This window comes from Lissotriton vulgaris, chromosome 12 (genome assembly GCF_964263255.1).
Source record: "Lissotriton vulgaris chromosome 12, aLisVul1.2, whole genome shotgun sequence".
Taxonomy (NCBI): domain Eukaryota; kingdom Metazoa; phylum Chordata; class Amphibia; order Caudata; family Salamandridae; genus Lissotriton; species Lissotriton vulgaris.
This window is the reverse complement of record NC_141700.1, coordinates 601,336,566-601,362,709: the sequence shown is the minus strand read 5'-3', so window position 1 is coordinate 601,362,709 and position 26,144 is coordinate 601,336,566. Positions and strand designations below refer to the sequence as shown.

Here is a 26,144-nt window from a genome sequence, read left to right as displayed (position 1 = left end):
CCTTCTTCCAACATTCCGTCCACCCGACAACCCATCCATATCCGAACCTATCCATCCATTTTCAAACCTATCCATCCAACATGTCCATCCTTTCACTTATCCATCCACCTTTCATCCATCCATTCTTTCAGTCCTCCATACAGCCATCCTTTCGATCGTCCATCCACTTTTTTACTCATCCATCCCCAAACCTATCCATCTATCTTCAAGCTTATCCATCAAACTGGTCCATCCTTTCACTTATCAATCCCCGGTTCATCCATTCATTCATCCATCCATTCTTTAATTCATCCATCCTTTCGCTCATCCATCCATCTGTTCACACATTCATCAACCTATTGACCGATCCATCTATCCATTCATTCATCCATTTCCCCTTTCACTCATCAATCCATCCTTCCACTCACTCATCCATCCACCCTTTCACTCATTTTCCATCTATCCACCCTTTCACTCAGCCCACCCATCCATCCATTCATCCATTTACCCTTTCACTCATCCATCCATCCTCTCACTTGACTCTTCCATCCATCCACCCTTTTACTTTTTTGCCCATCTATTCACCCTTTCACTCATCCACCGGTCCACCCTTTATTCCAGACATTCATCTACTCTCCTTTTCACACATTCATCCAATATTTCACTCATCCATACGTTCACTCATCCATCCATCCATCTGTTCACTCATCCATCCACCCTTCCATCCTTTCACTCCATCCACCCATTTTACCTTTTAACTAATCGATCCATGCTTTCACTCTTCATCCACCCATTTTACCTTTTAACTAATCGATCCATGCTTTCACTCTTCATCCACCCATCCTTTCTCTCATCATCCATCCACTCATCTATCCATCCACCCTTTCGCTCATCCGACCATCCAACCATCCATGATCCATCCATCCTTGCTGCCTTTCACTCATCCATCCATTCACTCATTCAGCCATGCAGCTATGCATCCAACTTTTCATTCACCCATCCATCCACCATTTTACACACACATCCATCAATTCATCCATCCATTTACCCTTTCATTCACCCACCCATCCTTCCATTAACTCATCCACCTCCTCACGCATCCCTCTGTTCACCCTTTCATTCAGCATCCATCTACTCTTTCTTTCACTTATCCATCCATCCATTCGCTCATCCATCCTAACAGCATCCTTTCACTGATCTATCCACTCATCCATTCATCCATCCTTTTACTCAGTCCATCCATCCATCCACTCATTGAGAGTATGTGGCCTAACCACTAGAGCAGCAGACCTCAAAGCTGGGGAACCGGGTTTGATTCTCGGCAGGGACACTTAACATCCTGTGATTCTGGGTAAATCACTTAGGGCCCGATGTAGGTAAAATTGATTTACCGATTTTAAATTACCGAATTTTACCGATTCGGTAATTTAAAATCGGTAAATCAAAGGGTCCGATATGTAGGTATTCCAGATGTGCTGGAATACCGAATCGGATGAATTCGGTATTTACCGATTCGGTAAATACCGAATCGGTAATGCCCATTCATTCCTATGGGCTTTGAAGCCCATAGGAATGAATGGACATTACCGATTCGGTATTTACCGAATCGGTAAATACCGAATTTCTCAAGGGTGCAGGGGGTGTCACTTTGACACCCTCTGGCACCCCCAAAACAGGCACGGGTGCCATGTGGCAGGCATACCTGCCCTAAGGGCAGGTCTGCCTGTCACATGGCATAGGTGTGCATGCACACATGTGCATGCACACCGGAATCGTTATTTTACCATCAAATAGGATTTGATGGTAAAATACCGATTCGTTAAGGCTCCTGGGACTCTGAAGAGTCCCACCTACATATGGGTGGCTCCGAATCTGTAAAACTACCGAATCGGTATTTTACCGATTCGGTAACTTTACCGAATCGGTAAAGTTACCGATTCTGTATTTTACAGAATCGGTAACTTTACCGAATCGGTAAAGTTACCGATTCGGTAAAATAGTGCACCTACATGTCAAATCATGTATACCGATCGGTAACGGCCGAAAATACCGATTTTCGGCCGTTACCGACCGACCTACATCGGGCCCTTAATCTCAAGTGCCTTACAAAATAAATGTGTTCGTCTGTAACGCAACTGGTGCTCATGTAAAGCACTCTAATATCTTCGGTCTAGTTTGTGCTATATAAAACTCAACAACAAAAAAGTATCCATCCATTTACCCTTTGACTCATCCATCCTTTCCCTCATCCATCCTTTCACTCATCCATGCATCCATTCACCCTTTCACTCATCCATCCATCCATCCATTCTATCACTCAGCCATCCATTCACCCTATCACTCATTCATCCACCCTTCCTCCCTTTCCCTCATCCATCCTTACATCCATCCTTTCACTTATTCACTCATTCAGCCGTGCATCTATCATCCAACTTTTCACGCACCCATCTAGTCACCATTCACACACACATCCATCCATTCATCGATTTACCCATTCACTCATCCATCCATTCTTTCAGTCCATCCATCCATACATCCATCTACCCTTTATTTTATCCATCCGTTACTCTTTCACCCACCCATCGTCTATCTTCCCTTTCACTCATTCATCCACTCTTTCACTCCCCCATCCTTACATCCATACTTTCACTCATACATATATCCATTCCTCCATCCTTTCAACCCATCTATTCATCCAGCCTTTCACTCCATCCATCCACCTTCCATTTATGCTTTCTCTCCATCCATCCCTTTCACTTAATCGCTCATCCATCCATTCTTTCTCTCATCCATTCATCATCCTTCTTCCCTTTTACTAACCTATCCTTGCATCCATCCTTTCATTCATTCAACCATCCGCCCCTTGCTTCATCCACCCATCCCCTATTTCACTCACGAGGCCCCTGTAAAACACCCAGTAGCCACAATTGTGGATCTGCGTTCCCGGGGACTCTTGCACTGGTTCTCGCAGACGCTCATAAGGGACCCATGTGCATGACCTGTGCAAAATTTAGAAGGGTGCGTCAATAATGTTTTAATTAACTTATGGCCGAGTTTTACTTATCCAAAAAACTGTGAAAGATCGTGAACGCAGACAATGAACAAAGTAAAAATGTGATGTATAATGCTATGAAATGACTGATTATATGTACAAATAGCAAAATTAGTTATACAATTAGAATGGCATAATAGAGGTAGTGAGTGATTGGTTTTGAATTGTAGTCACACTGCCTACAAGATAAGTGTAGGTTAAAGAAAAGAGAGAGACTAAGAGAAAATGGAAGACATTGAAGAGAGAGAGAGAGAGAGAGAGAGCGCAGTAACGCTGGCTGCACACAGATGGTATTTTAACATATCCCCATTCACTATGGTTATGTGCAAGATGTGGCATGCTCGTATGTTGCTGCCAAATTTACTTTTGATCACTTATTACTGCAAGAAAACTGCAACCTCAACCAATATGGAGTGATAAACCACTCACCTGGTTGCTATGGCCAGCCCATCACCCTGCCATCGCACCCAGCGACAGAAAGGAAGCCGAAGCATTAGGAATGCTAAATTCTGTAGATATTGCTAGGCTCAGCAGTAGGATAAACAATGCAAGGAGGCAGCGCACATACATGTGGATGCATTACCCACCATCCTAGATCAGGCACCGTCAGCAAGTGATGCACCAAGAGCAGGGCATTCCTATGGAGATCAAATGAGTACTTTAGCCCAACAAATCAGGGCTTCAAGGCTGGCTCAGGCGAGATGAGCAGGGATATCAAAGGCGTCATCCTTTACCTCATGCATGTGAAGGGGATCCTGAAGCCCCTTGTCAACGTGACAGCTCAATGCACCATAGGAACAGCGGAAGTGTCTACTCTCCGGACCAGGGAGCAGCTGGAAGCTGTTCTGGAGCAACTCCTGCCACACAGGGAGCCACTGATGAATACAAACTATCTCTGATGTCACATGCACTGACTGGGACATGGACCTTTCTCCAGCCATGATCTTGTAGTTCATAGGCTTGAACCTTTGGCACGTCCTTGCGGTACCACCCAGCTACCCACCAGTTTGTACAGTCTATGAACCAGACCATCACAAAGTCATGCTGTGACTAACAGGATGGCCCTTATATTTGCTTATGTGCTCTAGACAATGGGGCCGTCGGCATGTGATGTACATCATCACGAGCCAAATGTGTCAAAGTCACATCCTCATGAACAAAAAGGGTCAAAGTCACATCCTCATGAACAAAAAGGATCAAAGTCACATCCTCATGAACAAAAAGGATCAAAGTCACATCCTCATGAACAAAAAGGATTAAAGTCACATACTCATGAACTAAAAAAGGGTCAAAGTCACATCCTCATGAACAAAAAGGATCAAAGTCACATCCTCATGAACAAAAAGGATCAAAGTCACATACTCATGAACTAAAAAAGGATCAAAGTCACATCCTCTTGAACCAAATGTGTCAAAGTCCCATCCTCATGAACCAAATGTGTCAAAGTCACATCCCCATGAGCCATATGTGTCAAAGTCACATCCTCGTGAACCAAATGTGTCAAAGTCACATCCTTATGAACAAAAAGGGTCAAAGTCACATCCTCATGAACAAAAAGGATCAAAGTCACATACTCATGAACAAAAAGGATCAAAGTCACATCCTCATGAACAAAAAGGATCAAAGTCACATACTCATGAACTAAAAAAGGATCAAAGTCACATCCTCTTGAACCAAATGTGTCAAAGTCCCATCCTCATGAACCAAATGTGTCAAAGTCACATCCCCATGAGCCATATGTGTCAAAGTCACATCCTCGTGAACCAAATGTGTCAAAGTCACGTCCTTATGAACAAAAAGGGTCAAAGTCACATCCTCATGAACAAAAAGGATCAAAGTCACATACTCATGAACAAAAAGGATCAAAGTCATATCCTCATGAGCCATTTGTGTCAAAGTCACATCCTCGTGAACCAAATGTGTCAAAGTCACATCCTCATGAACAAAAAGGATCAAAGTCACAAACTCATGAACAGAAAGGATCAAAGTCACATCCTCATGAACCAAATGTGTCAAAGTCACATCCTCATGAACCAAATGTGTCAAAGTCACGTACTCATAAACCAAATGTGCCAAAAGTTACGTCCTCATTAACCAAATGTGTCAAAGTCACATCCTTATGAACTAAATGTGTCAAAGTGAGCGGTGCGCGTGGGCAATGCGAGGAAGCCCAAATGAATGACCCATGGATCCAGAAGTGATGTAATGGTCCAATGACATAACTTGTTACAGCAGTAACTTATGCATGGACAGCCATATTATTTCAAGGGCAGGCACAGTACACTGAAGAAGAGGCCCTCACTACCTAATTTAGACAGCACCTGTTCCAGCTCATGAAAAAAGCACTCTTAGCAGTCAAGGTTAGTGCAAAGGTGATTAACACTAAGATACTAGAGTCCCAGCAATTACTGCAGGCATCAAGGGATGTTTTGTGTAAAATGAAGCATAATATATTTGCCTTCTTCTTGTCTTAGCTGAGAAGCCCTGAACGTCACCCTTTTATTTACCTTGGCTATGATTATCCCTCATCCTAGTCGCTGTTGCGCGTCTTTGAACTATGGGAGTGGGTTTTTGTAATGTGTCGAGTGTGCGAACAGTGCAAGTAGTCCAGGTGCCCAGGTATGACAGGTGCACCCGATTATCCACGCAGTGGGATAACGAAAGTTGAGGGGGGGGGGCCTGCAAGTTGCACGGAGGGGCCCCGCTTCGGACTTAATCTGGAGCTCTCAGGCGTGGATACTGTGCTGGGGGCCCCCCTGCAGCTCGGTAGCCCCCCAGTACCGCGGGGGCCTGTGTTACGCCCCTGTATACATGTTATTTAATCCCAAAACATTATTGGGAAGGCCTGGAGTGCCGCCATACTGGGACAGCTTTAGAAGTTTGGATTGATAACCACAGGCAGCATTAAAAAAAAGGAGGAAAGATATGCAAATATTACGAAATATGTATGCATATTATGAATGAATATTCGGACCGAGTGGAGCCTGGAAGGATCAGCAACAGTCAACAGATGGTGGGCAATAGCATGCAACAAAAGAGAACATATTCTTCAAAGAGAGGAAGGGAACACCTTTTCCGCAATGGTTTACAGCCAGACAAGGTCGGCTGTGTAACAGCTGCTCCATGGACCACACAACACACGTATAGGAAGGGAAGCAGATTTCACTAAGATAATCATTTACAGCCGACAAGGAAACGCCGATGTCCTGCTGTCCTGTAACGCGAACAATGAATGCCTTTGCAAACAAAGTCAGTGCGAGGAATATACTATTAGATGGGGGCGTGGGAGAGGTGACTAATGCCACGGTTCTCCTGCGAGCTAGAGCCCCACAACGAACTGCCAACACATCGCGTATGTTGGGTCTCACCTGAGAGACTGCGCGTCACTGCGCCATTCAGAGGCTTGTGTGTGTGCGCGAGCGGCAAGGGAGGTCTGACGCTTCACTCCCCTGCTCCGCGTGTGCGCGAGCGGCAAGGGAGGCCTGACGCATCACTCACCTGTTCCGCGTGTGCGCGAGCGGGAAGGGAGGTCTGGCCTGGCGCGGCGCATCACTCACCTGTTCTGCGTGTGCAGGAGAGTGCGAGCTGCGAGGTGGTGAGAACGGCTCAAGGTGGAGGGCCAGGGAAATATTCGCTGGCACAGGCTGACCGAGTGAGACTGCAAAGGACTGTTCCCCGTCGGGAACTGGAACATCACCCTTTCAGAAGAGGGAGGGAGAGGTGAGCTGTGCACAGAAAGAGTGGAAACAGGCCCGGGGGCGCAAGAGTAATGCCGGACACCAGGAAGGCCACTCAGAAAAGAGCATGCAGGGTACATTTGCAGACTGCACGAGCCAGGGTGTCTTTTTCTGCTGTCAAATGATATGGATGGACTGTAAGCACCTTTCATCTTCAACTTTAAAGTATAAGTGGAAACTCCGAATTGAGGTAAAGTAGGTGCTCAGTTGTGTGATGAATAGTTTATAAAAATGTCATAATCACGACTTTGTAAGCAATAGACAACCTAGAAGGGCGCTGAAAAGTATCCCCTGTCAGATGTTTTCATACTGGACCACCCAAGCAAGCAGGTCCAACCCCCTTCAGGAGGAACTGGGGGCGTTAGGCATGGGCGAGCTGGGCCTACGCCCAGGGCACCAGAGCAGCCTGCAGCAGCCCCCCTCCAGCCTGGCTCCAAAGAAAAGTGTTAACTATTGCTATGAATTGTGTTTTTATCATTTCTCTTTGTCCCCTCACCTTCCAGAAACCCATAATTTTCCCAACACAATGACAATTCAAGATGGCCAATGGGAGGGAGGCACCAAATTGTGTTTCGCCCAGGCCGCTGTATGAGCAAGGCCCAGCTCTGCTGTGGGCACTGCAGGCATGCAATTTAAAATGGGGACAAACAATTCATCTTAAATCCCTACATTGGTTTAGTAGGGTGCCACGTTCGTGGGAGGGGCTGGCGTGCTTTAGGTCAATGTTATACTGTGCAGGTGTTTTTATTGTTTTAGAATGTTTTATGGATAATAGTCCTAATAAACTTGGGGGCATATTTACACGGGGATTGTGCCACTGGAACATCACTTTTTTTGCTGCGCCATTTTTACAGAGTGGCGTTAAGCCACTTTGCATGGCTTAACCCCGCTCTCTAAATATGGTACAGATTTGTGCAGTTTTCTGCGTGAAAGGGGTGTTCAATGGGTGTTACTGTGGGTTTTCCACTCCAACACCCATTGTTCTTTTTACACTCACCCTGATTTACTAGGATGTGTAAATCTGAGGCTTTGTCCAAAACTAACGCCATGCAAAAGCAGGCGTTGATTGGCACAATGAGGAGAAATGTTTTTATTTCTCCCGGTTTTGCTTTTTTCGTGTGTGCTGCATTCTGCGGGTGGGGCGGTGTCAGTGCTTACATTGTACAGGTGGTTGCAGGCACTCACATTAATATTTGGGAAACAGGATTATTTTTCATCATCAGACTTCATTCAACCCACTTGAACCAGAGCAAGAGTTACAAAGGCAGAAAAGTGAGCAAGGAAGAACGGAAAGATGTGCCAAGGGGAGAAAGCTGGGATGATCAAGAACCTGCAAGAGTGAGCTAAAGAGACGCCACATGTAGCGTGGTAAAAGAAAGGGGCAGGTGGTGAAACAAAAACTAGGCAGCCTTGATATTCGACAAACCCATGGTTCAACAGCAACAGTGGCGGGCCCCCTAAAAATAATATTTCTATGAAGTGGTGGGATGGGCTGATAATATGTAAATGTAAATGTAAATGTTTTGAACTTGTATAGCGCACAGCTACCCGCAGTGGGTTTCCCGGCGCTTGCTTAGGGAACCCGTCCTGGTATTCCCCTGTGAGATAACCCCGGCAGGGTATCCACAAGGTGAAAGCCAGGCATCCCGCCGCGAGGGGCCGTTGTGGAGATTAAGCAAGCTATTGCCCAGAGTCGCAGAGTGTGAACCCGTGAGTCGAGAAGGCACCGGAGCGAGAATGATTGAATCCGTGGAATTTTTTAGCCCAAGACCCACCGAGGCGGGGAATTGAACCCTGGTCCAGGGCCGATCTCAGCTTCCGGGTCTGCCACCTCTAACCCCTGAGCCAATATCTCTGCCCATCCAACCTCCCCGGCTCTTGAAGGGGTTCCCAAGTTTCCCTGTGACTTCTGTGGCCAGCCCAACCCTTTAGTGAAGGTTGGCAGTGGCCCACTTCCTGTCTGGCTGTCCTTGGCCTGGGACAGGCAGCTGTTGCCACCTCCGGCTCTATGTGCTCAGGGTGTGCCAGCATTGTGCCCTGCTGGTGCATTATGCTGAGGCCTGGTTCAGTGAGCAGCAGGCCCGGTGATAGATGATGTGTTTTGTTTCAAGCGACGACGCTCTTTAAATAAATGAATCGATAGAACGGGTCACCAATCCTGGGAAAACATGCCTGAACCAACCAGGCATTTCTGCGGGACATCAGAGTCATTCAAACCAGAGATTAACTGCTGAGGCTGACATTTTACGCTTCAGATCTGAGCATACCACACATCACTTGCTTCCTCTAAGAGAACGTCAGTTCAGGACTGCGCGCCACCAGAGATGAACTCCTAGGACTGACAGCCAAAGAGTTCGGGACTGAGCATCACCAGAGATCAATTGCTGGGTGTATGACCCTGAGTTCAAGACTGATCATCACATAGATGCATTTCGATGAGTGAGACCCCCAGGATTTCTGGACTGAGCATCAACAAGTTGAGAGAGAACCTGAGTTCAAGACTGACCATCACCAGATATTAACTGCTGCAACTGGGTGCCATAAATTCAGGTCAGAGCATTACCAAAAATGGAGTGTTGGTTCCAACAACTACTGGGGTGAAGGTAAAGTCACAAGACATAAGTGGCTGTTTCCAAGAGCACTTTCGCCCTGGGTTGAATCGCCAGAGCACCTGCAGGAATCCAGGGCTTCTGCGCCAGGAGTTACAACCAGCAAGTCACAGCAAACTATGGTGCTCGGAGACGGAACTGAGATTGTCTGTTTCTAAGAGCTGTCTGGAGCCTTTGCAACAAATGTATGTCTGGTCCGGAGTGCCCCTGCACCCACAGATGAACTTTCCCAAAGAGTAGCTGAAGGCTGTGCGTTCGCCTGGGTTTCCGGACTACAGAGTGCCATTGACTACAGGTTCTGGGAGTCTATTGTTTGTTTATGTGAAGGGCTTCACCGCAAATTCACTCCTGCTTCTGACGAAAAAAAGTTTGGAAAGTGAGAGGAAAGTCCTTGAGATAACATCTCCTTATGACATGATGATAATAGGCAATCTCGAGAAAAGATCTACAACTGTGCTGTGCTACTGCAGGTGAGTTCCAGCCATGTACAAAAGACAAGGGTAGACGAGAGCCTGACAGCCAGGAAGCTGTGGTGGCCACAGCATATGGGGAGGTTTTGCCAGGCAGTGCATGGGAGCAGGTGTGAAGGGATAGATATCAGGGACTTGCAAGAGAGGTTTTGGGCAGGGACAGAGGGGCACTTGTGGCACAGTCACATGGTGATGCATAGGGATGGGAGGAGAAGAGGAGCCGATTTGGTGGGGGCAGATATAGGGTTGGGGGAAGAAGTGGGGCAGGGTTGATGGGTTGGATGAGATTACTTACAGAGGAGCTGTGAAGGGAATAGAGAAGCAGGTGTGGCCGGTGTAGAGGCTCAAGGGGAGGGGTTGAGGGGTTAGATAGGCAGCTGTGGCTTTGGATGTGGAGTTGGCCGCCACTGAGGGGATATGGGGGAAGGAGTGAAAGCCCTGGAGCAGAAGGAATGGATGGGTTAGAGAAATGTAAAAAAATAAATGTAAATAAGTAACTTGTATAGCGCAATACTCACCCGCAAGGGTCTCAAGGCGCTTGTGCGAATACCGCTGTGGAACCCATCCTGGCTTTCCCTGTGAGGCGTCCACTCCTGGGAACCCCCAAGGTGGAGTCCAGGCATCCTTAGCGTTGTGGGGGCCGTTGTGGAGATTAAGCAAGCTATTGCCCAGAGTTGCAGAGTGGGACTCCATGATTGGAATAGGCACCGAGGCGAGAATTATCAGGTCCGGGGAAATTGAGCCCAAGACCCGCCGAGGCGGGAATTGAACCCTGGTCCCGGGCCAGACCTCTGCATCAGTGCTCTCGTCAGGAGGCCGCTGAAGTTTGCACCACACATCGCCCCTACTATGCTGCCAATTATAGTAACAACACAACTACTAACCATCACGTTGCTACAAGTGTGACAATTCGAACTATTTCGGGCCCCCAAAGCTTTAAGAATGGCTTGGGTGGCATGCACAAGTCATTTTTAATGTAGATTTAATTATTATTTAACTGTTGATGTGGTCCTCTCTAAATTAACCAGACTGTGCCACCTTATGGAAGACTGTCAAGCGCTGGTGTTGATAATTAAGGGCTGGTGCAGTGCACCGGAAATTAACCGGCTCAAATTAAGCACTGGTTAGAGAAGCAGGCATGGGAAGGCTAAAGGGATTCAGTGGAGAGGTTAGAGTAACTTATGCTGAGGGTATACAGTCAAAATATCGAGTTTTTTTAATCGATTTACATTAATATCGATTCCAAAATATAGAATGGACAAAATATCGAATGGACAGAATATAGACAACAAAAATATCGAATTATAGGTAAGTAAGTGAATATTAATTATTTAAAGGGTTTTTTATGTTACTATATGTCTGAAAAGTGTATATTTAATTTATAATTTATTTTAAATAATTAATTTTATGGTATTTCTTTTTGCGTAATATAAATCAGTAGCGGGTGTGGGTTTATAGGGGAATAGGGTGGGAAGTAATTTAATTATAATTCATTAAATATGTTAATTTATTTATTGGTATTTATTTTGAATTAATTGTTAATTATTTATTAATTGTTAATTCATTAAAATGTAATTGGTAATTCATTTTAATTAATTGAATAATTGATAATTATGTTAATTATATAAATTTATTTTCTGTAGCGGGTTGTGGGTTTATAGGGGAATAGGGTGGGAAGTAATTTAATCATAATTATTTAAATATGTTAATTTATTTATTGGTGTACATTTGTAATTAATTGTTAATTAATTATTAATTGGTAAATAATTAAAATAAAATTGGTAATTAATTTTAATTAATTGGTTAATTGATAATTATGTTGATTATAATAATTTATTTTCTGTAGCGGGTTGTGAGTTTATCGGGGAATATGGTGGGAAGTAATTTAAATAAAAATAATTAAATGTGTTAATTTATTTATTGGAATTTATTTTGATTTAATATTTAAATAATGATTAATTGAAATGTAATTGGTAATTAATTTTAATTGATTGATTAATTGGTAATTCATTAAAATATAATTGGTAAATCAGTTAAATAATTTATAATTGGTAAGTAATAAAAATATAAATGGTAATTTTAATTAATTGATTAAATCTTAATTATATTAAATATTTTAATTTCTTTTCAGTAGTGGGTTGTGGGTTTACAGGGGAATAAGTTGGGAAGTAATTTAATTATAAATAATAACATTGTTTAATTTATGTATTGGTTTTTGTTGTATTCATTTATTAATAATTTGTAATTGTTAATTAATATATTGTTAATTGTTAAATACTTTGTATTAGGTAATTTAAAAAAAAATATTTGGTATTTGTATTTGTAATTGATTAATTTATTATAAAAAAATATTAATTATTGAAACAATTAATTATTGATAATACTATTTAAATAATTTTCATTCATAAATGAAGTATTATCTTTCCCTACTGTTGCACTCTCTGGAGTGGAAATAGTATTTTTTACCCCTACGCTATCCATCGCTTTCCCTACTGTTGCACTCTCTGGAGTGGGAATAGTAATTTTTACCCCTACGCTATCCAACGCTTTCCCTACTTTTGCACTCTCTGGAGTGGGAATAGTAATTTCTACATCTACGCTATCCAATGCTTTCCCTACTGTTGCACTCTCTGGAGTGGGAATAGTAATTTTTACCCCTACGCTATCCAATGCTTTCCCTACTGTTGCACTCTCTGGAGTCGGAATAGTAATTTTTACCTCTATGCTATCCAATGCTTTCCCTACTGTTGCACTCTCTGGAGTGGGAATAGTAATTTTTACCCCTAGGCTATCCAATGCTTTCCCTACTGTTGCACTCACTGGAGTGGGAATAGTAATTGTTACCCCTACGCTATCCAACACTTTCCCTACTGTTGCACACTTTGGAGTGGGAATAGTAATTTTTACCCTTACGCTATCCAGCGCTTTCCCTACTGTTGCACTCACTGGAGTGGGAATAGTACTTTTAACTGCTACGCTATCCAACGCTTTCCCTACTGTTGCACTCACTGGAGTGGGAATAGTAATTTTTACCCCTACACTATCCAACGCTTCCCCTACTGATGCACTCATTGGAGTGGGAATAGTAATTTTTATCCCTACGCTATCCAGCACTTTCCCTACTGTTGCACTCACTGGAGTGGGAATAATAATTTTAACCCCTACGCTATGAGTGCTTTCCCTACTGTTGCACTCACTGGAGTGGGAATAGTACTTTTAACCCCTACGCTATCCAACGCTTTCCCTACTGTTGCACTCACTGGAATGGGAATAGTAATTATTACCCCTATGCTATCCAACGCTTTCCCTACTGTTGCACTCATTGGAGTGGGAATAGTAATTTTTATCCCTATGCTATCCAGCGCTTTCCCTACTGTTGCACTCACTGGAGTGGGAATAGTAATTTTAACCCCTACGCTATCCAGCGCTTTCCCTACTGTTGCACTCACTGGAGTGGGAATAGTAATTTTAACCCCTACGCTATCCAACGCTTTCCCTACTGTTGCACTCGCTGGAGTGGGAATAGTAATTTTTACCCCTACGCTATCCAACGCTTTCCCTACTGTTGCACTCAGTGGAGTGGGAATAGTAATTTTTACCCCTACGCTATCCAACGCTTTTCCTACTGTTGCACTCACTGGAGTGGGAATAGTAATTTTTACCCCTACGCTATGCAATACTTTCCCTACTGTTGCACTCTCTGGAGTGGGAATAGTAAATTTTACCACTACGCTATCAACGTTTTTCCTACTGTTGCACTTATTTGAGTGGGAATAGTAATTTTTACTCTCCCGCTATCCAACGTTTTCCGTATTGTTGCACTCATTGGAGTGGGAATAGTAATTTTAACCCCTACGCTATCCAATGCTTTCCCTACTGTTGCACTCACTGGAGTGGGAATAGTAATTTTTACCCCTAGGCTATCCAATACTTTCCTACTGTTGCTCTCTTAGGAGTGGGAATAGTAAATTTTAGCACTACGCTATCAACGTTTTCCCTACTGTTGCACTCTCTGGAGTGGGAATAGTAATTTTTACCCCTACGCTATCCAATGTTTTTTCTACTATTGCACTCACTGGAGTGGTAATAGTAAATTTAACCCTCTCGCTATCCTACGTTGAAAATATTGTATATATTTTGTTAATAATATTGTATTAAAATTATTTTAAAAAAATGTAAGTTACATTAATTATTTATTAATTTTAAGTTTATTTAAGTATTTTAAGTATGTTTAAATTCATATACTACTTTTAAATTACTTTTAAGACATTTAAAGAATTCGATATTTTGACTGTCTATATTTTTTTACAACGATATTTTGGAGTCGATATTTTTGTACTTACCTGTTTGAAGATAGGAAGTCGATATTCTGGCATTCTATATTTTTTCCACGATATTTTGGCAGGTCGATATTTTGTTCCTCGATATTCTGTCAGTGATCCTCTGCTGAGGATGTAGAGGGTGAAGTGTGGAGATGTTAGAGAGGGCGATGCAACGAGGCTTGAGGGACACTTGCAGATGTTGATGGACATCAGGGTGCTTGTAGGGGAGGAAGTTAAAGTGAGGTGTTGTGACTGATGTAGGTATAATTTGCTTGTAGGTGCCATAGTCTGTTTTTGGGGAACAGTATGCTAGATGGAGAGTTGAAGTTTGGTGATTGCGGCAGGTGCCACAAGGCGAAGGGCATGGCTTTAAGTGGGATGAAAAAACTGGGGGGTCTCTCAAAGGGGCGTGGCCAATGTAATTAAGGGCATGGCTTAAAAACACATAAACTAAAAATCTGTGCTTACTGCATAGTGTGCCGCCTGTTTTGCTGTTTCTGTCATTGCATCCAGATATATGATACAACAAGTAACATCATACCTACAACAAGGCAGGACTATTGGCTTTGTCAATGGTTGTTAGTTGCATAAGATAAATAGGCAGCAACTTTGGCTTGTATAGAATATTGAAAAAGCTTCCACTTAAAGCCCTGGTGACACCATGACAATGTTGCTGCTCCCGAGTTTCAAAAAGAGAAGGGAAATCCAAAGAGAAAACAACTCTTTAAAGTTTTCCCCTTCCCATACAACGCTCACCTGGCATGATGTCATGCCGTAACGTCTCCACTATTGAGAAGAGCTGTATGAGTACGGGCAGGTCAATGTGCCTGCTGGTACTGGAGTCCGGAAATAAAGGGACCGCCTCTACCAGGGCACAAAACGGAGCCAGATAGAGACCCGTTTTGAGGCCCCCTTAAAAAAACTGCAGGCGCTCAGACCCGGTGAGACCCGGCTCACTTAAAGCCCTGGCGAAGGGCGAGGAGGAATTTTGAGAAAAATGTTTAGAGGTTGGAGCCTGGTTAGGAGAGTCAAAGAAGAAACAGGTGAGTACACGAAATAGACCGGCAAGTGTGGGCAAGTGTGCAGGCTTCATCTGGGTCGTTGAGTAGGGCACCTGGAACCTGATCCCCATAAAGAGTGGTGGTTGTGACCATCTGCAACCACCTGTGTAAAATATGCATTAGATATAGCTCGGCCCTGCAGGCCTTATAGGGCTTGAGCCCAACCAGCCATTTAACGCCTACTACCACTCCTTTCACCGACATACACCACCCTGGAGTCTCCAGCAGTAGAGGCAGTAGGCGCATAATATAAATAGCATTGATATCCTATAATAAACCTCACTCTTGATCTGCAGTGCCGTCTGCTAATCTAATGCAAAGACCAAAACGAGTGGTATCTGGAGGAAGCAGAAATTCCCGGTCCGCCAGAAACCTCTTACTCCAATCTGCTTTTTTTCAGAAAAAAAGAACCTACAATAGGGCGTTCACTGGGGCCGCACCAAAAATTTGGAACTCTTTCCCACCCGACATCAGAAAATTCCCTTCTCTCGTATGCTTCAAGAAGGAGGCCAAAATCTTCCTTATGGGTAAATTCCTTGTCTAATCCCTGCCCTCACCCACCAGCTTTTGCCTGACGAATCTAAGCCTATCACTCCCGAAAGAAGCCAAGGCTATTGCCGCCTCCCCTGATCATTAATTATCCCGCAAAGAATATGAGGGCCGCTGTTTTTACTGTTTCTAACTATGATTGTAATCATTTACATGTACGAGTAAGGGTAAGATGTGTTAGTATTTTTCAGCATTTTATGTTGGTTTGTAGACCTTGTATACCATGTAAAGGGCTCTGATACCCTCACGGGTCAAGTTTGCGCTCTATAAAACACGAAAATAAATAAATACAAATAATGTAGTGCTGGGCCAGTGCACCACAGCTGGGACCCCCACACTGCCCACTTCTTTCTTTTGCCACTGACTGCTGAAGAAACTATGGCTGCGGTCAAGGGAGAAAATCCTGCACAAAAGTAATGAAGAAAACTAGAATTTCGACTAGGGCAAATAAAGTTCACATTAAATTGCCCTGCTGTTGTTTTGGGAAAGGCTCAGTGCAACCAGTACTAGGTGCGTTGAGAGGCACTTGGGAGAGAGAAAATGACTTAAGATAGGTCTGGTAGGGAGAAGTTGAAGGAAGCCGTCCAGGGGTGTGGCTGCAACAGTGTGACACATCAGCTGTATTCACGTGGCACATGCTGCTTCTTGTAATACCATGTCTGTAATGGAAACATATTTGAAGAACAGATTGCATGTTCAGTTTTGGACAAGGTATGGCAGTGGTACTCAAAATGAGCATCAGCAAGTCCTCATCAGCTATCCTATTCTGTTCGACTAAACTAGCAACATGAGTTGTTTAAGAACGTGACACGTTAGTTGGCACAGCTCATGAAATCTTGTTTCACTTTTTTTTTAGGATGATGGCTGCTAAAATCACGAAAAGCTTCGCCAGATTCCTTGCTGTGGGCTTGGCTGTTTCTCAGGCTGTGACGTTTGTTTCCTTCATGTACCTGCTGCACCGCAAGTCTCCTTCCATGGAAAAGGTGCCGGAGAAGACACATGTCCTCATCATCTCCTCCTGGAGGTCAGGGTCTTCCTTTGCTGGCCAATTTTTCAGCCAGCACCCAGATGTCTTCTACTTGATGGAGCCAGCTTGGCATGTCTGGGCGAGTATGAACCAGAACAGGGCCAAAGTTCTGCAGATGGCTGTGCGGGATCTGGTCCGGTCCGTCTTCCTCTGTGACATGTCAGTGTTCGATGTCTATATGTCGGCAACAAAGAAAATATCCAGCTTATTCCAGTGGGAGACCAGCCGTGCCCTGTGCTCACCTCCAGCTTGCGATTCCTTCAATCGCACTGACATCATCTCTCAATTGCAGTGCAAGGCCCTTTGTCGTCATTACCCATTTGACCGGGTGGAGCAAGCATGCAAGACTTACAGCCATGTTGTACTCAAAGAAGTTCGCTTCTTTGACCTAAATGTGCTCAACCCACTCCTTGTTGACCCCTCGCTCAACCTCAAAATCATACACTTGATCAGAGACCCCAGGGCGGTGTTTCATTCTCGCGAGAAAATAAAAAAAGAACTGACCCGTGACAGCAACATAATGGTGGGACTGAAAAATAACAATAAGAGTGATGCAATCTTCCAAATTATGGATGAGATTTGCAAAAGCCACATCCAGATCTATAAAGTAGCAACTCAAGCCCTCCCCAGTCACCTGAGAAACCGATATATGATGGTGCGCTATGAGGACATTGTGAAAAACCCATTAGAGATAGCTGAGCAGATGTATGCGTTCACAGGCCTCAAATGTACACCCAAGCTGAAGATGTGGCTCTATAAACTGACCCACGGCAATGGGTCGGGCAGGAAATTCATCATCACCTCTCGCAATGCCCTAATGGTCTCTAAGGCCTGGAGAAACGTTGTTCCATTTGAGAAAATTGAGCGCGTACAAAGAATTTGTAAAAAAGCTATGGATCTACTTGGCTATCAGTTGGCTAATTCCGAGATCGAGCAGAAAAATATGTCATCTGATTTATTATTTACCGGGCCGAGAACTAATTTAGGAGGTCTTTGAAGTTCACCATGGATTCACAAATAGGTTGTGGAGGAGCTGTGTGGACCTGTCATGTCTGATTGCTAAATGACTGCAACTGGTGCTCAAACACAATAGTCAATGTAATCACGAGTCGGCTGCTGCCTGGATAAGTCCATGTTTTCCCTTTCTGCTTAATGCATTAACAGCATCCATCAAACCGAGTAATGGTGACTTAGACAAGACTTACCCATTTCTGAAGTTCCAGAGCCTTGTTTTCAGAGGTAGCACTGCCCCAAAGATTCACCCTCTACTGAACAAAGGGATGTTCCTTCAATTGGCACCTAGTAAATAGATGCAACTGTTTACACTCTAACACAATTACCTCAGTACTTGAAATTTATCACTTTGAAATTCAGCACTTCGAAAATTATACTTCTCAACAAGGGGGTAGCCAGAAAATAAAAAGATCGGCCACTTTGTACCAAAGCTCTTATGATGGCACCAAACAAGCAAAGCAAGTAATCACGACCCTCCCCAGAAAAGCTTGCTTGTCTCTTCCATCGGAGGATCTACCCATTCACCTTTTCATCCTTCCATTCACCTTCTGATATTCATAATTTTACTGTTACATTCTGTCAGCCATTCAGTCTTTCATCCATCCTTCCGCCCATCCATTTTCAAACCTATCCATCTATCTTCAAACCTATCCATCAAACCTGTCCATTCTTTCACTCATACATCCCCATTCATTCATCCATTTATTCAGTAATCCATCCAGCCATCCTTTAGCTCATCCATTCACTCATCGATCCGTCCTCAAACCTATCCATCTATCTCCAAAGTTATCCATCAAACATGTCCATCCTTTTACTTATCCATCCATTCTTTCAGTCATCCATCCCGCCATCCTTTCGCTCATCCATCCTCCGTTTCACTCATCCATCCACCCTTTCACTCCATATATCCCTCATCCACCCTTTCACTCATCTATTCATTCACAGCTTCACTCAGCCACCCATCCATCCTTTCACTCATTCATCTGTCCACCCTTTCATCCAACCATTCAAGTACACTCCTGTTCACTCATTCATCCAATATTTCACTCATCCATTCTTTCATCCATCCATCTACCGTTTCACTCCGTAACCCACTCATCTATCTATCCATTTACCTTTTAACTCATCGATCCATGCTTTCGCTCATCATCCAACCAGCCTTTCTCTCATCATCCATCCATCCATCCATCCATCTAACCATCCTTTCACTCACCTATTTATGTACCCTTTCACTCATCCATCCAACCATCCATCATTGATCCATCCTTGTTGCCTTTCACTCATCCATCCTTTCACTCATTCAGCCATGCGTCTATGCATCCACCTTTTCACTTGCACATCCATCAATCCATCCATCCATTTACCCTTTCACACACCCACCCATCCTTTCACTCACTTACCATCCATCCACCTTCTCGCTCATCCATCTATCCACCCTTTCATCCAGCCATCCATCTAATCTCCCTTTCTCTCATCCGTCCATTCTTTCACTCATCCATCCATTCACTCATCCATCCATTCACTCATCAATCCACCAATCTTTTCACTCAGTACATCCATCCTTCCACTCATTGATCCATCCATTTACTCTTTGTCTCATTGATCCATGCTTTCACTCACTCATCATCCATCCTTTCTCTCATCAGTCCATCCTTTCAAGCATCCATGCATCCATTCAGCCTTTCACTCATCCATCCTTACATCCATCCTTTCACTCATTCGGTCATACATCGATCATCCAACTTTTCAGCCACCCATCCATCCACCATTTCACTCACACATCTATTCATCCATTTACACTTTTACTCATCCATCCATCCTTTCACTTATTCAACCATCCATACATTCATCTAACCCTTTCTTTCATCCATCCTTCACCCTTTCACCCAGCCATCATCTATTGTCCCTTTCACTCATTCATCCATTCTTTCACTCACCCATCCTTAAATCCTTCCTTTCACTCATCCATCTATCCATAATCCACCCTTTCAACCAAACTTTCCATCCAGCCTTTCACCCCATCCACCCAGCCACTCACTCACCTTCCCACCTTTTTGTGTTAATTATGCACCTTTGTCTGCCATGTTGCACCCCCGCTGTAGCTGCTAAAGTGGGTGGTTTACGACGCCTATGCTTCTCATAGACAACATTTAAAATATTAAAATTTCACAGTAAAAAAAATTCAAAAACAACTGCAACATATGGGAGGAAAGATTCAGTGAAAGATAATTCAACAGGAGTAGAAGAAAAAAGAGGGGTTTCGAGGGTTCCAACTGTCAGAAAAACAGAGGCAATATAGAAAAGAAAAAAAAGTAGCCAAAGTAGAGAATTATGTGAAAGAAATGGACTCCAGAAACATGCTCCAGAAGGAAACAAGCAGTGTCAAGGCCAAACGGTCTAGCCTATGCCAAGTGTTGGCTTTGTCAATGCTTTTTATTAGACATGTAGCACAGCAGTGTGAGGGTACACGGACAATGGGAGGGAGGGTGGTAGCAGGCCATCACGGAGAACAAAAAGGGAGAGTGGGACCAGGGTAGTATGGACAACCGGGGAGGATGGGGCCAGGGCACACGAACAAAGGGAGAACGGGTGGAGGCAGGGAAACACGGACAATGCATGCCAACATGGACAACCAGAGGGAGGATGGTAAGCAGGGCAATATGGTCAATGAGAAGAAGGTTGAGGACAAGGCAAAACAAACAACGGGAGGAAGGTGGGTGGGTGAAAGCCAACTTAGACAGGGATGAACACTTATGAGGGAGAAGTACACGAGGGAGCCAAATGAAAAACACACAGTCTGGTATAGTGCTTAAACAAGGAAAAAAATAGTGTACAATGAAATGAGCAGTGAAAAGTCACACGTAATGCGTCCATGCTAAAGGGGTTGGCCAAACACATGAAGCGGAAGGAAGCCTACAGCATCTGACCAATAAGAAGCAAGAACATGAGAGTGACAATGAAGTCAACCAATGGTAAACAATGGGTGGTCTCTACTCCCACTGATAGAAAAGAACAATATCTAAAAAGGCGGGAATTAAAAAAGACAAAATAAGAAAGGATGAAAGAAAAGGGGGGCTACAGGGGAAAAACTCAAATATAACAAGAGAAGTGAAGACAAAACAAAGTAAGAAAAGAGAAGTTAATATGGAGTAAGTAGTTTGGGGTGGCAGAGGATGGATTCATGAAGGCATTGTAGCCCCACCAGCAGCCTTGTTTCAGTTTCCAATGTAACCTGTTGCACCTGCAAGAAATAGAATATAAATTTGTTTATCGAAGAAATGAGAAGTAAAAGCATGAAGTAAAGCAACTGAGACCTACTCATTTGAACTAACTCATTAATTTTGTCTTTACAATACTTACACTTCTTTCATGTGTCCATCCATTGAGTTTAGAATTTCATTTCTAGCGTATCTTTAATTTTTGTTTCCTCTGTTTGTGCTGTTGCAGTTTCTGGATATATGTTTCACTCTTACATGGTCTGCTCATTTTGTTTTCTTTTATTGATTTTGATTTCCTATTTTCTTGCGCTTTCTAGCATGCTTTCCATAATTCACCCTCATTCCTGTTTCTTGCTTTCCTGCTTCATGTGTACCCTGCCACACGACCCCTCCAGTGTCATCCAAGGTGGTTTTGCCCCATTTCACTTCTGCTTTCAGACTTTTCCCATTTATTATGTCCTTGATTTCTCTCTCCCTGTCACTAGTCTTTTGCCCTTTGGTTTCCCTCTTTGCCTCAGTACATTTAAGTCAGAGTGACGAGCGATCCCTGCTTTCTCTCTATATTTTAGTGCAACATGATAGAACATTTTTATATTTATTGCATGAAGAGCTATGAATGTTCTCTGTGTGTACAGTGCTCTTCAGAGTGGAAAGGGTCTAGGGGGTTAGAAGTCAAACTGTAAATTTTAATCTACTTCATTGCATTGTATGTAAAAGTAAAGCACTTTTTCTTATTCGGAAAAGCAGTGGCTGTGCATTAATCTATTAACTACTAATATATGTTCCGATGAGTTCTGAGCTTTTGCCCATCAGCACTTTCTTGAGTAACCCTTGGACTGGTTAATTTTGCTACCGTGAGGGATAAGTGGTAAATGGGTATACGTGGTCTCCGTTTTGGGTCCAACAGTAGGGCAAAGCTAAAGACCTCCAGTTGTAAAAGGCTCTGATTGTAGCAATGGAATCCCAGTAACCCCTGACCCGACTGGTACTCCTGAAAAATAATTTGACCCATCCCACCTTTTTTCTCCATAATTAATTTCACCGACTCTGTGTATAAAGTTCTGTGTATGGGTATTTCACATGACCATTGCATAGTGGTGGACACAGAAAATTAGCCGTAACCAGAGGATGTCCATAGATCCTTATGCCTGACAATAGGGCAATCAGGGAGTACTGCATGAAGCAGTTTCTAAATACATGTTCCTTGGTCTTGGGAGGTGGGAGTGTGATATAAGAGTAGTTGATGGCGCCATTTACATTAGAAAAAATTGTCATTTGAAAAAATGTATCCTTCACAGCACTGAAAGTCTATATATCACTGGGAAGAAGGATTATTTGTATTCAACGTGCACTGATGATTTGGGCGAGGATTTCTAAAACTTGTGCTGCGGCATACTACATCCCATGACGACTATAAGCCTGATCGACCCAACTGTGCAGAAATGTTGACCTGTTCATTCTTTCACCAGCAGTATGGCGTGAGGATGGTCAATATTGCGCTCTAGGTGACCCAAGATTGATGCCATTATCACCCTGAGTGACTCCAAGTCTAGCTGGTACATGGTACATTGGGACACTGACAGGGTTGACCCTAGAACTGTAGACCTTAAGCATACTTAAGCATCCCCCTCCTGTTACTGTTCCTCCACCTCATATGGCATGATTTGTTGCAAAAGATGCCCTCACACGGTTATTGAAGGTGATCATGATCAGGAGTCAGTGCAGGTATTGGAGACGGATCAGCTCTGATGAAGTGGTGGCACAGCCTGATCAGAGGAGATTTGGGCACAGCAATGTTATGCTCAGTGGAAGAAGAAGAAATAACCTTATCTTTTTGAACATTAAATTTTGAGCACTCCAGTCCTTGCATCAGATGTAATGTAGACGTATTTGTAAAGCGCACTGATACTCCGGAGTCCGTTGTGTCCTGGCGCTGTACTCATACCGCTAGGGAACCGTTGTGTCGTGGCGCTGTACTCATACCGCTAGTGAACCCTTTCTTCTGCCTCTCCCTTCTCATCTTTTTGGTTTCAGCGCCGGGAAACCTACGGGTAGCTGAGCGCTTTACAAACTTAACTATAATAATAATAATAATAATAACCCTTCCTGGTTTTTCCCCATGAAATGTCCACTCCTGGGCATCCCCGGGGTGCAACCAATCATCCCTAGCGCTGTTGGGGGCCGTTGTGGAGACTAAGAAAGCTATTGCCCAGAGTTGCAGCATGGGACTCATGCTCAGAGTATACCCTATAGGTGTGGCAGGGTATACTCAGACATGAGTCCCTTTCTCACTGCTCCATCAGGATTCAAGCAAGCCGGGCCGAAGAGGCTGAAATGCCAGAAACCGGTCCCCGGTAGCTTGTCTCCTTTCTGGTAAAGAATTGGCTTGGTAGTTTAGTCTGCCCTGTTCCCATGATGCACTGGGCCAGGGACAGACTGATTTGCATATAGCCAGGTTCTGAGCTGGGATGGGGCAGTGAGATAAATAACGGTGATGGATCAAGCCCTGATCTTTGGACTGGGTAAGAGTGGTCTGCTCAATTCAGACACTCTGTTCATCACCACCCCCTTTTGTAAATCGATTTTGGCCACTATAGGTGTGGCAGGGTATACTCAGACATGAGTCCCTTTCTCACTGCTCCATCAGGATTCAAGCAAGCCGGGCCGAAGAGGCTGAAATGCCAGAAACCGGTCCCCGGTAGCTTGTCTCCTTTCTGGTAAAGAATTGGCTTGGTAGTTTAGTCTGCCCTGTTCCCATGATGCACTGGGCCAGGGACAGACTGATTTGCATATAGCCAGGTTCTGAGCTGGGATGGGGCAGTGAGATAAATAACGGTGATGGATCAAGCCCTGATCTTTGGACTGGGTAAGAGTGGTCTGCTCAATTCAGACACTCTGTTCATCACCACCCCCTTTTGTAAATCGATCATGCTCAGAGTAGGCACCGAGGTGAGAAATCAGGTCCGAGGAATTATGAGCCCAAGATCCGCCGACACCAGCCGAGGCGGGAATTGAACCCTGGTCCCAGGCCAGACCTCAGCATCAGGGACTGCCGCTCTAACCAGTGAGCCACACTTCTCCAGATGAACTGGTCACCTCCTTGTACAGTGGTATGTTTGTGTGTGTGTGTATGTGACATGACTGGCAGGTCACGACAAATGGGAAACATAACAGTTAAAGAGTACAGGTGGTGGGCATTTCTAAACTTTGGTTGGCACCTGGGAGTAAGCAGACGACTGGCCATTGTCAGTTTGCCTGAGCACAGGAGAATACTTGTTTTTTCTGGGTTTAAAAATTATTTGTAAATGGAGTCTCATGGTAAACTTGTTGGTACACCTGACAAGGCCAGTTGGATGTTTCATCTGTAGAGTGTGGAGAGTACAACAACTGGAAGGCAGCAGTGGGGTGTTTTGGCTCAGATTCTCCAGAAGACACTCCATGAAAGACACAAAATATACAACTAATAACTCGGTTCTGAGCAACAAATATACAACACAAATTATATGTCCTGACCAGGACAGAGAGAATCCCTGCATCTTCTCACTAAAGTTCCATTAACCTTCTACATTTTATAGAATTATCCGATTTACTGTCAGCTTCCAGTCAGTCTCTAAACTGTAATTTGTAACATGTTTCAAACGTGCACACCTGTATGACACTATCTGATGACACATTATCACTTTTCACAAACGTACTGAGGCATATGAACACATTCAATAAATAAATAAATACTACCATTGATATAACATGTGAGTTACATCTTTTTGTAGCTGATGGTTCTCTGCAATCACCATATGCGGTAGAACAGCAGTAGAACAACCAAAATGTTTTGCCCCTTTGTGGTGTGCAGGTCTGGGGCTTTGTCAGGGTGCCCTAGACGGTCCTCTGCATGATGGTCTGTGTTGTAGATGGGTTCTGCCCATTAAGTCCACCAGTATTTTTTACTTTTGATCACCCAGTTTATGGACCTTTACCGTGGGTGAGTCTCACAGCCCTAGTCTCGCACATGGTAATTTCATGGTAGTTGGACCGAATATTTGTACAGCCAGTGTCCACCTTTTAAGATAAGGCTGCAGCAGCACAGCTAGGGTAAGGGGCACTGGGTTAGTTACAAGTGAACATGGGTGCACTCACATGTACGCTCACATGAGGGCCTCATCCGTGAGACTACCATCTTGCACAGTCCAGTAATTGCGCACATGTGGCCTGGCGCAGAAAGGGCTCTGCAAGGATTGCTGCTGACCTAGTGTAGGCTTATAACATTAGATAGGTCAGAAGGGTGTAATGGAAAATCTGTAGTGCTTTCACTGCATTATACATTATAATCTGTAGTGCTTTCACTACATTATACATTATAAGCTTCAGAATTACATCTAGAGAGAAATCTACTAAAAAGTGTAGTTTTGCTCCACCTAGGCCTACACTGACCAGCAAGGTGTCAAAGTGTGTTAAAGCATACACGCTGAGTTTGAATATGCAGCTCCTATTTACCCACATATACATCTTTTGGGATGTCAAGAATTGCCATAATTCTCTGGATCAGCTCATAATCAGATTTAAGGCCTTTGTCCCTCCAGCTGGGCCAGGTTGATTACTGTTCTTCCCAGCAGAGGGAACAAAGCCTCCCCTAAAAAAGAGCCATTATCAGTGATTGGTTTCGTTCCTGGGAAGGAAGGGTTGGGTAGGAAAACCTGCATCTGATAATTACTCGTCCCACTGCACATGGGCTGGGTCAGCACAGGAGTGGGGAAGGGGGGGATGCACTGCCTTATAATCAGTTTACTCTTTCTAATCTTGTACTCAATATTTTCTGACAAGGGGTGCGTACCCACTACCGGTTAGGACCCCGCAGGCTATGGTCAATAGTGTTAAGACAGGAATGAATCCCTGTGTAGGTAGCACTGTTCCTGTGGCAATAATGCCCAAAGTATTTAAACAATTAACCAATTGTATCAAAACCTTTTTGAAATGAAAATAAACCAACAAATATTTTAGCTGATATCTGTGTTTACCTCACAGCATTTAGAAAGAATAATTGTACATGAACTTATAATCCAAATCGTATATGAACAAACATTTAAGTGGATCTAAGCTCCACCCAGTTTT

The 26,144-nt window shown here is 43.8% G+C and overlaps 1 protein-coding gene across 4 annotated transcripts; it reads left to right on the top strand.

Moving 5' to 3' along the window:
* Positions 1–6,358: 6,358 nt before the first annotated feature.
* On the top strand, positions 6,359–21,775 carry LOC147677819 (carbohydrate sulfotransferase 5-like). Of its 4 annotated transcripts, none has more exons than XM_086945474.1 (2): positions 6,359–6,958; positions 16,636–21,775. In XM_086945474.1, the coding sequence occupies exon 2, from the start codon at positions 16,637–16,639 to the stop codon at positions 17,801–17,803; it is 1,167 nt and encodes a 388-aa protein (XP_086801600.1). In that variant the 5' UTR covers positions 6,359–6,958; position 16,636; the 3' UTR covers positions 17,804–21,775. The 4 variants fall into 4 exon arrangements, with proteins under 4 accessions (XP_086801600.1, XP_086801599.1, XP_086801601.1 ...); XM_086945473.1 differs by having other exon boundaries at positions 6,441–6,905; XM_086945475.1 differs by having other exon boundaries at positions 6,519–6,751.
* Positions 21,776–26,144: the final 4,369 nt, after the last annotated feature.

What these genes read in the sequence shown, in the direction of transcription:
- LOC147677819 (XM_086945472.1), top strand. Translation starts at nt 9,792, where the DNA reads ATGATGATAATAGGCAATCTCGAGAAAAGATCTACAACTGTGCTGTGC. An exon ending in ACTGTGCTGTGCTACTGCAG is followed by an intron (nt 9,848 to 16,635) that starts GTGAGTTCCAGC and finishes CTTTTTTTTTAG; the next exon opens with GATGATGGCTGCTAAAATCA.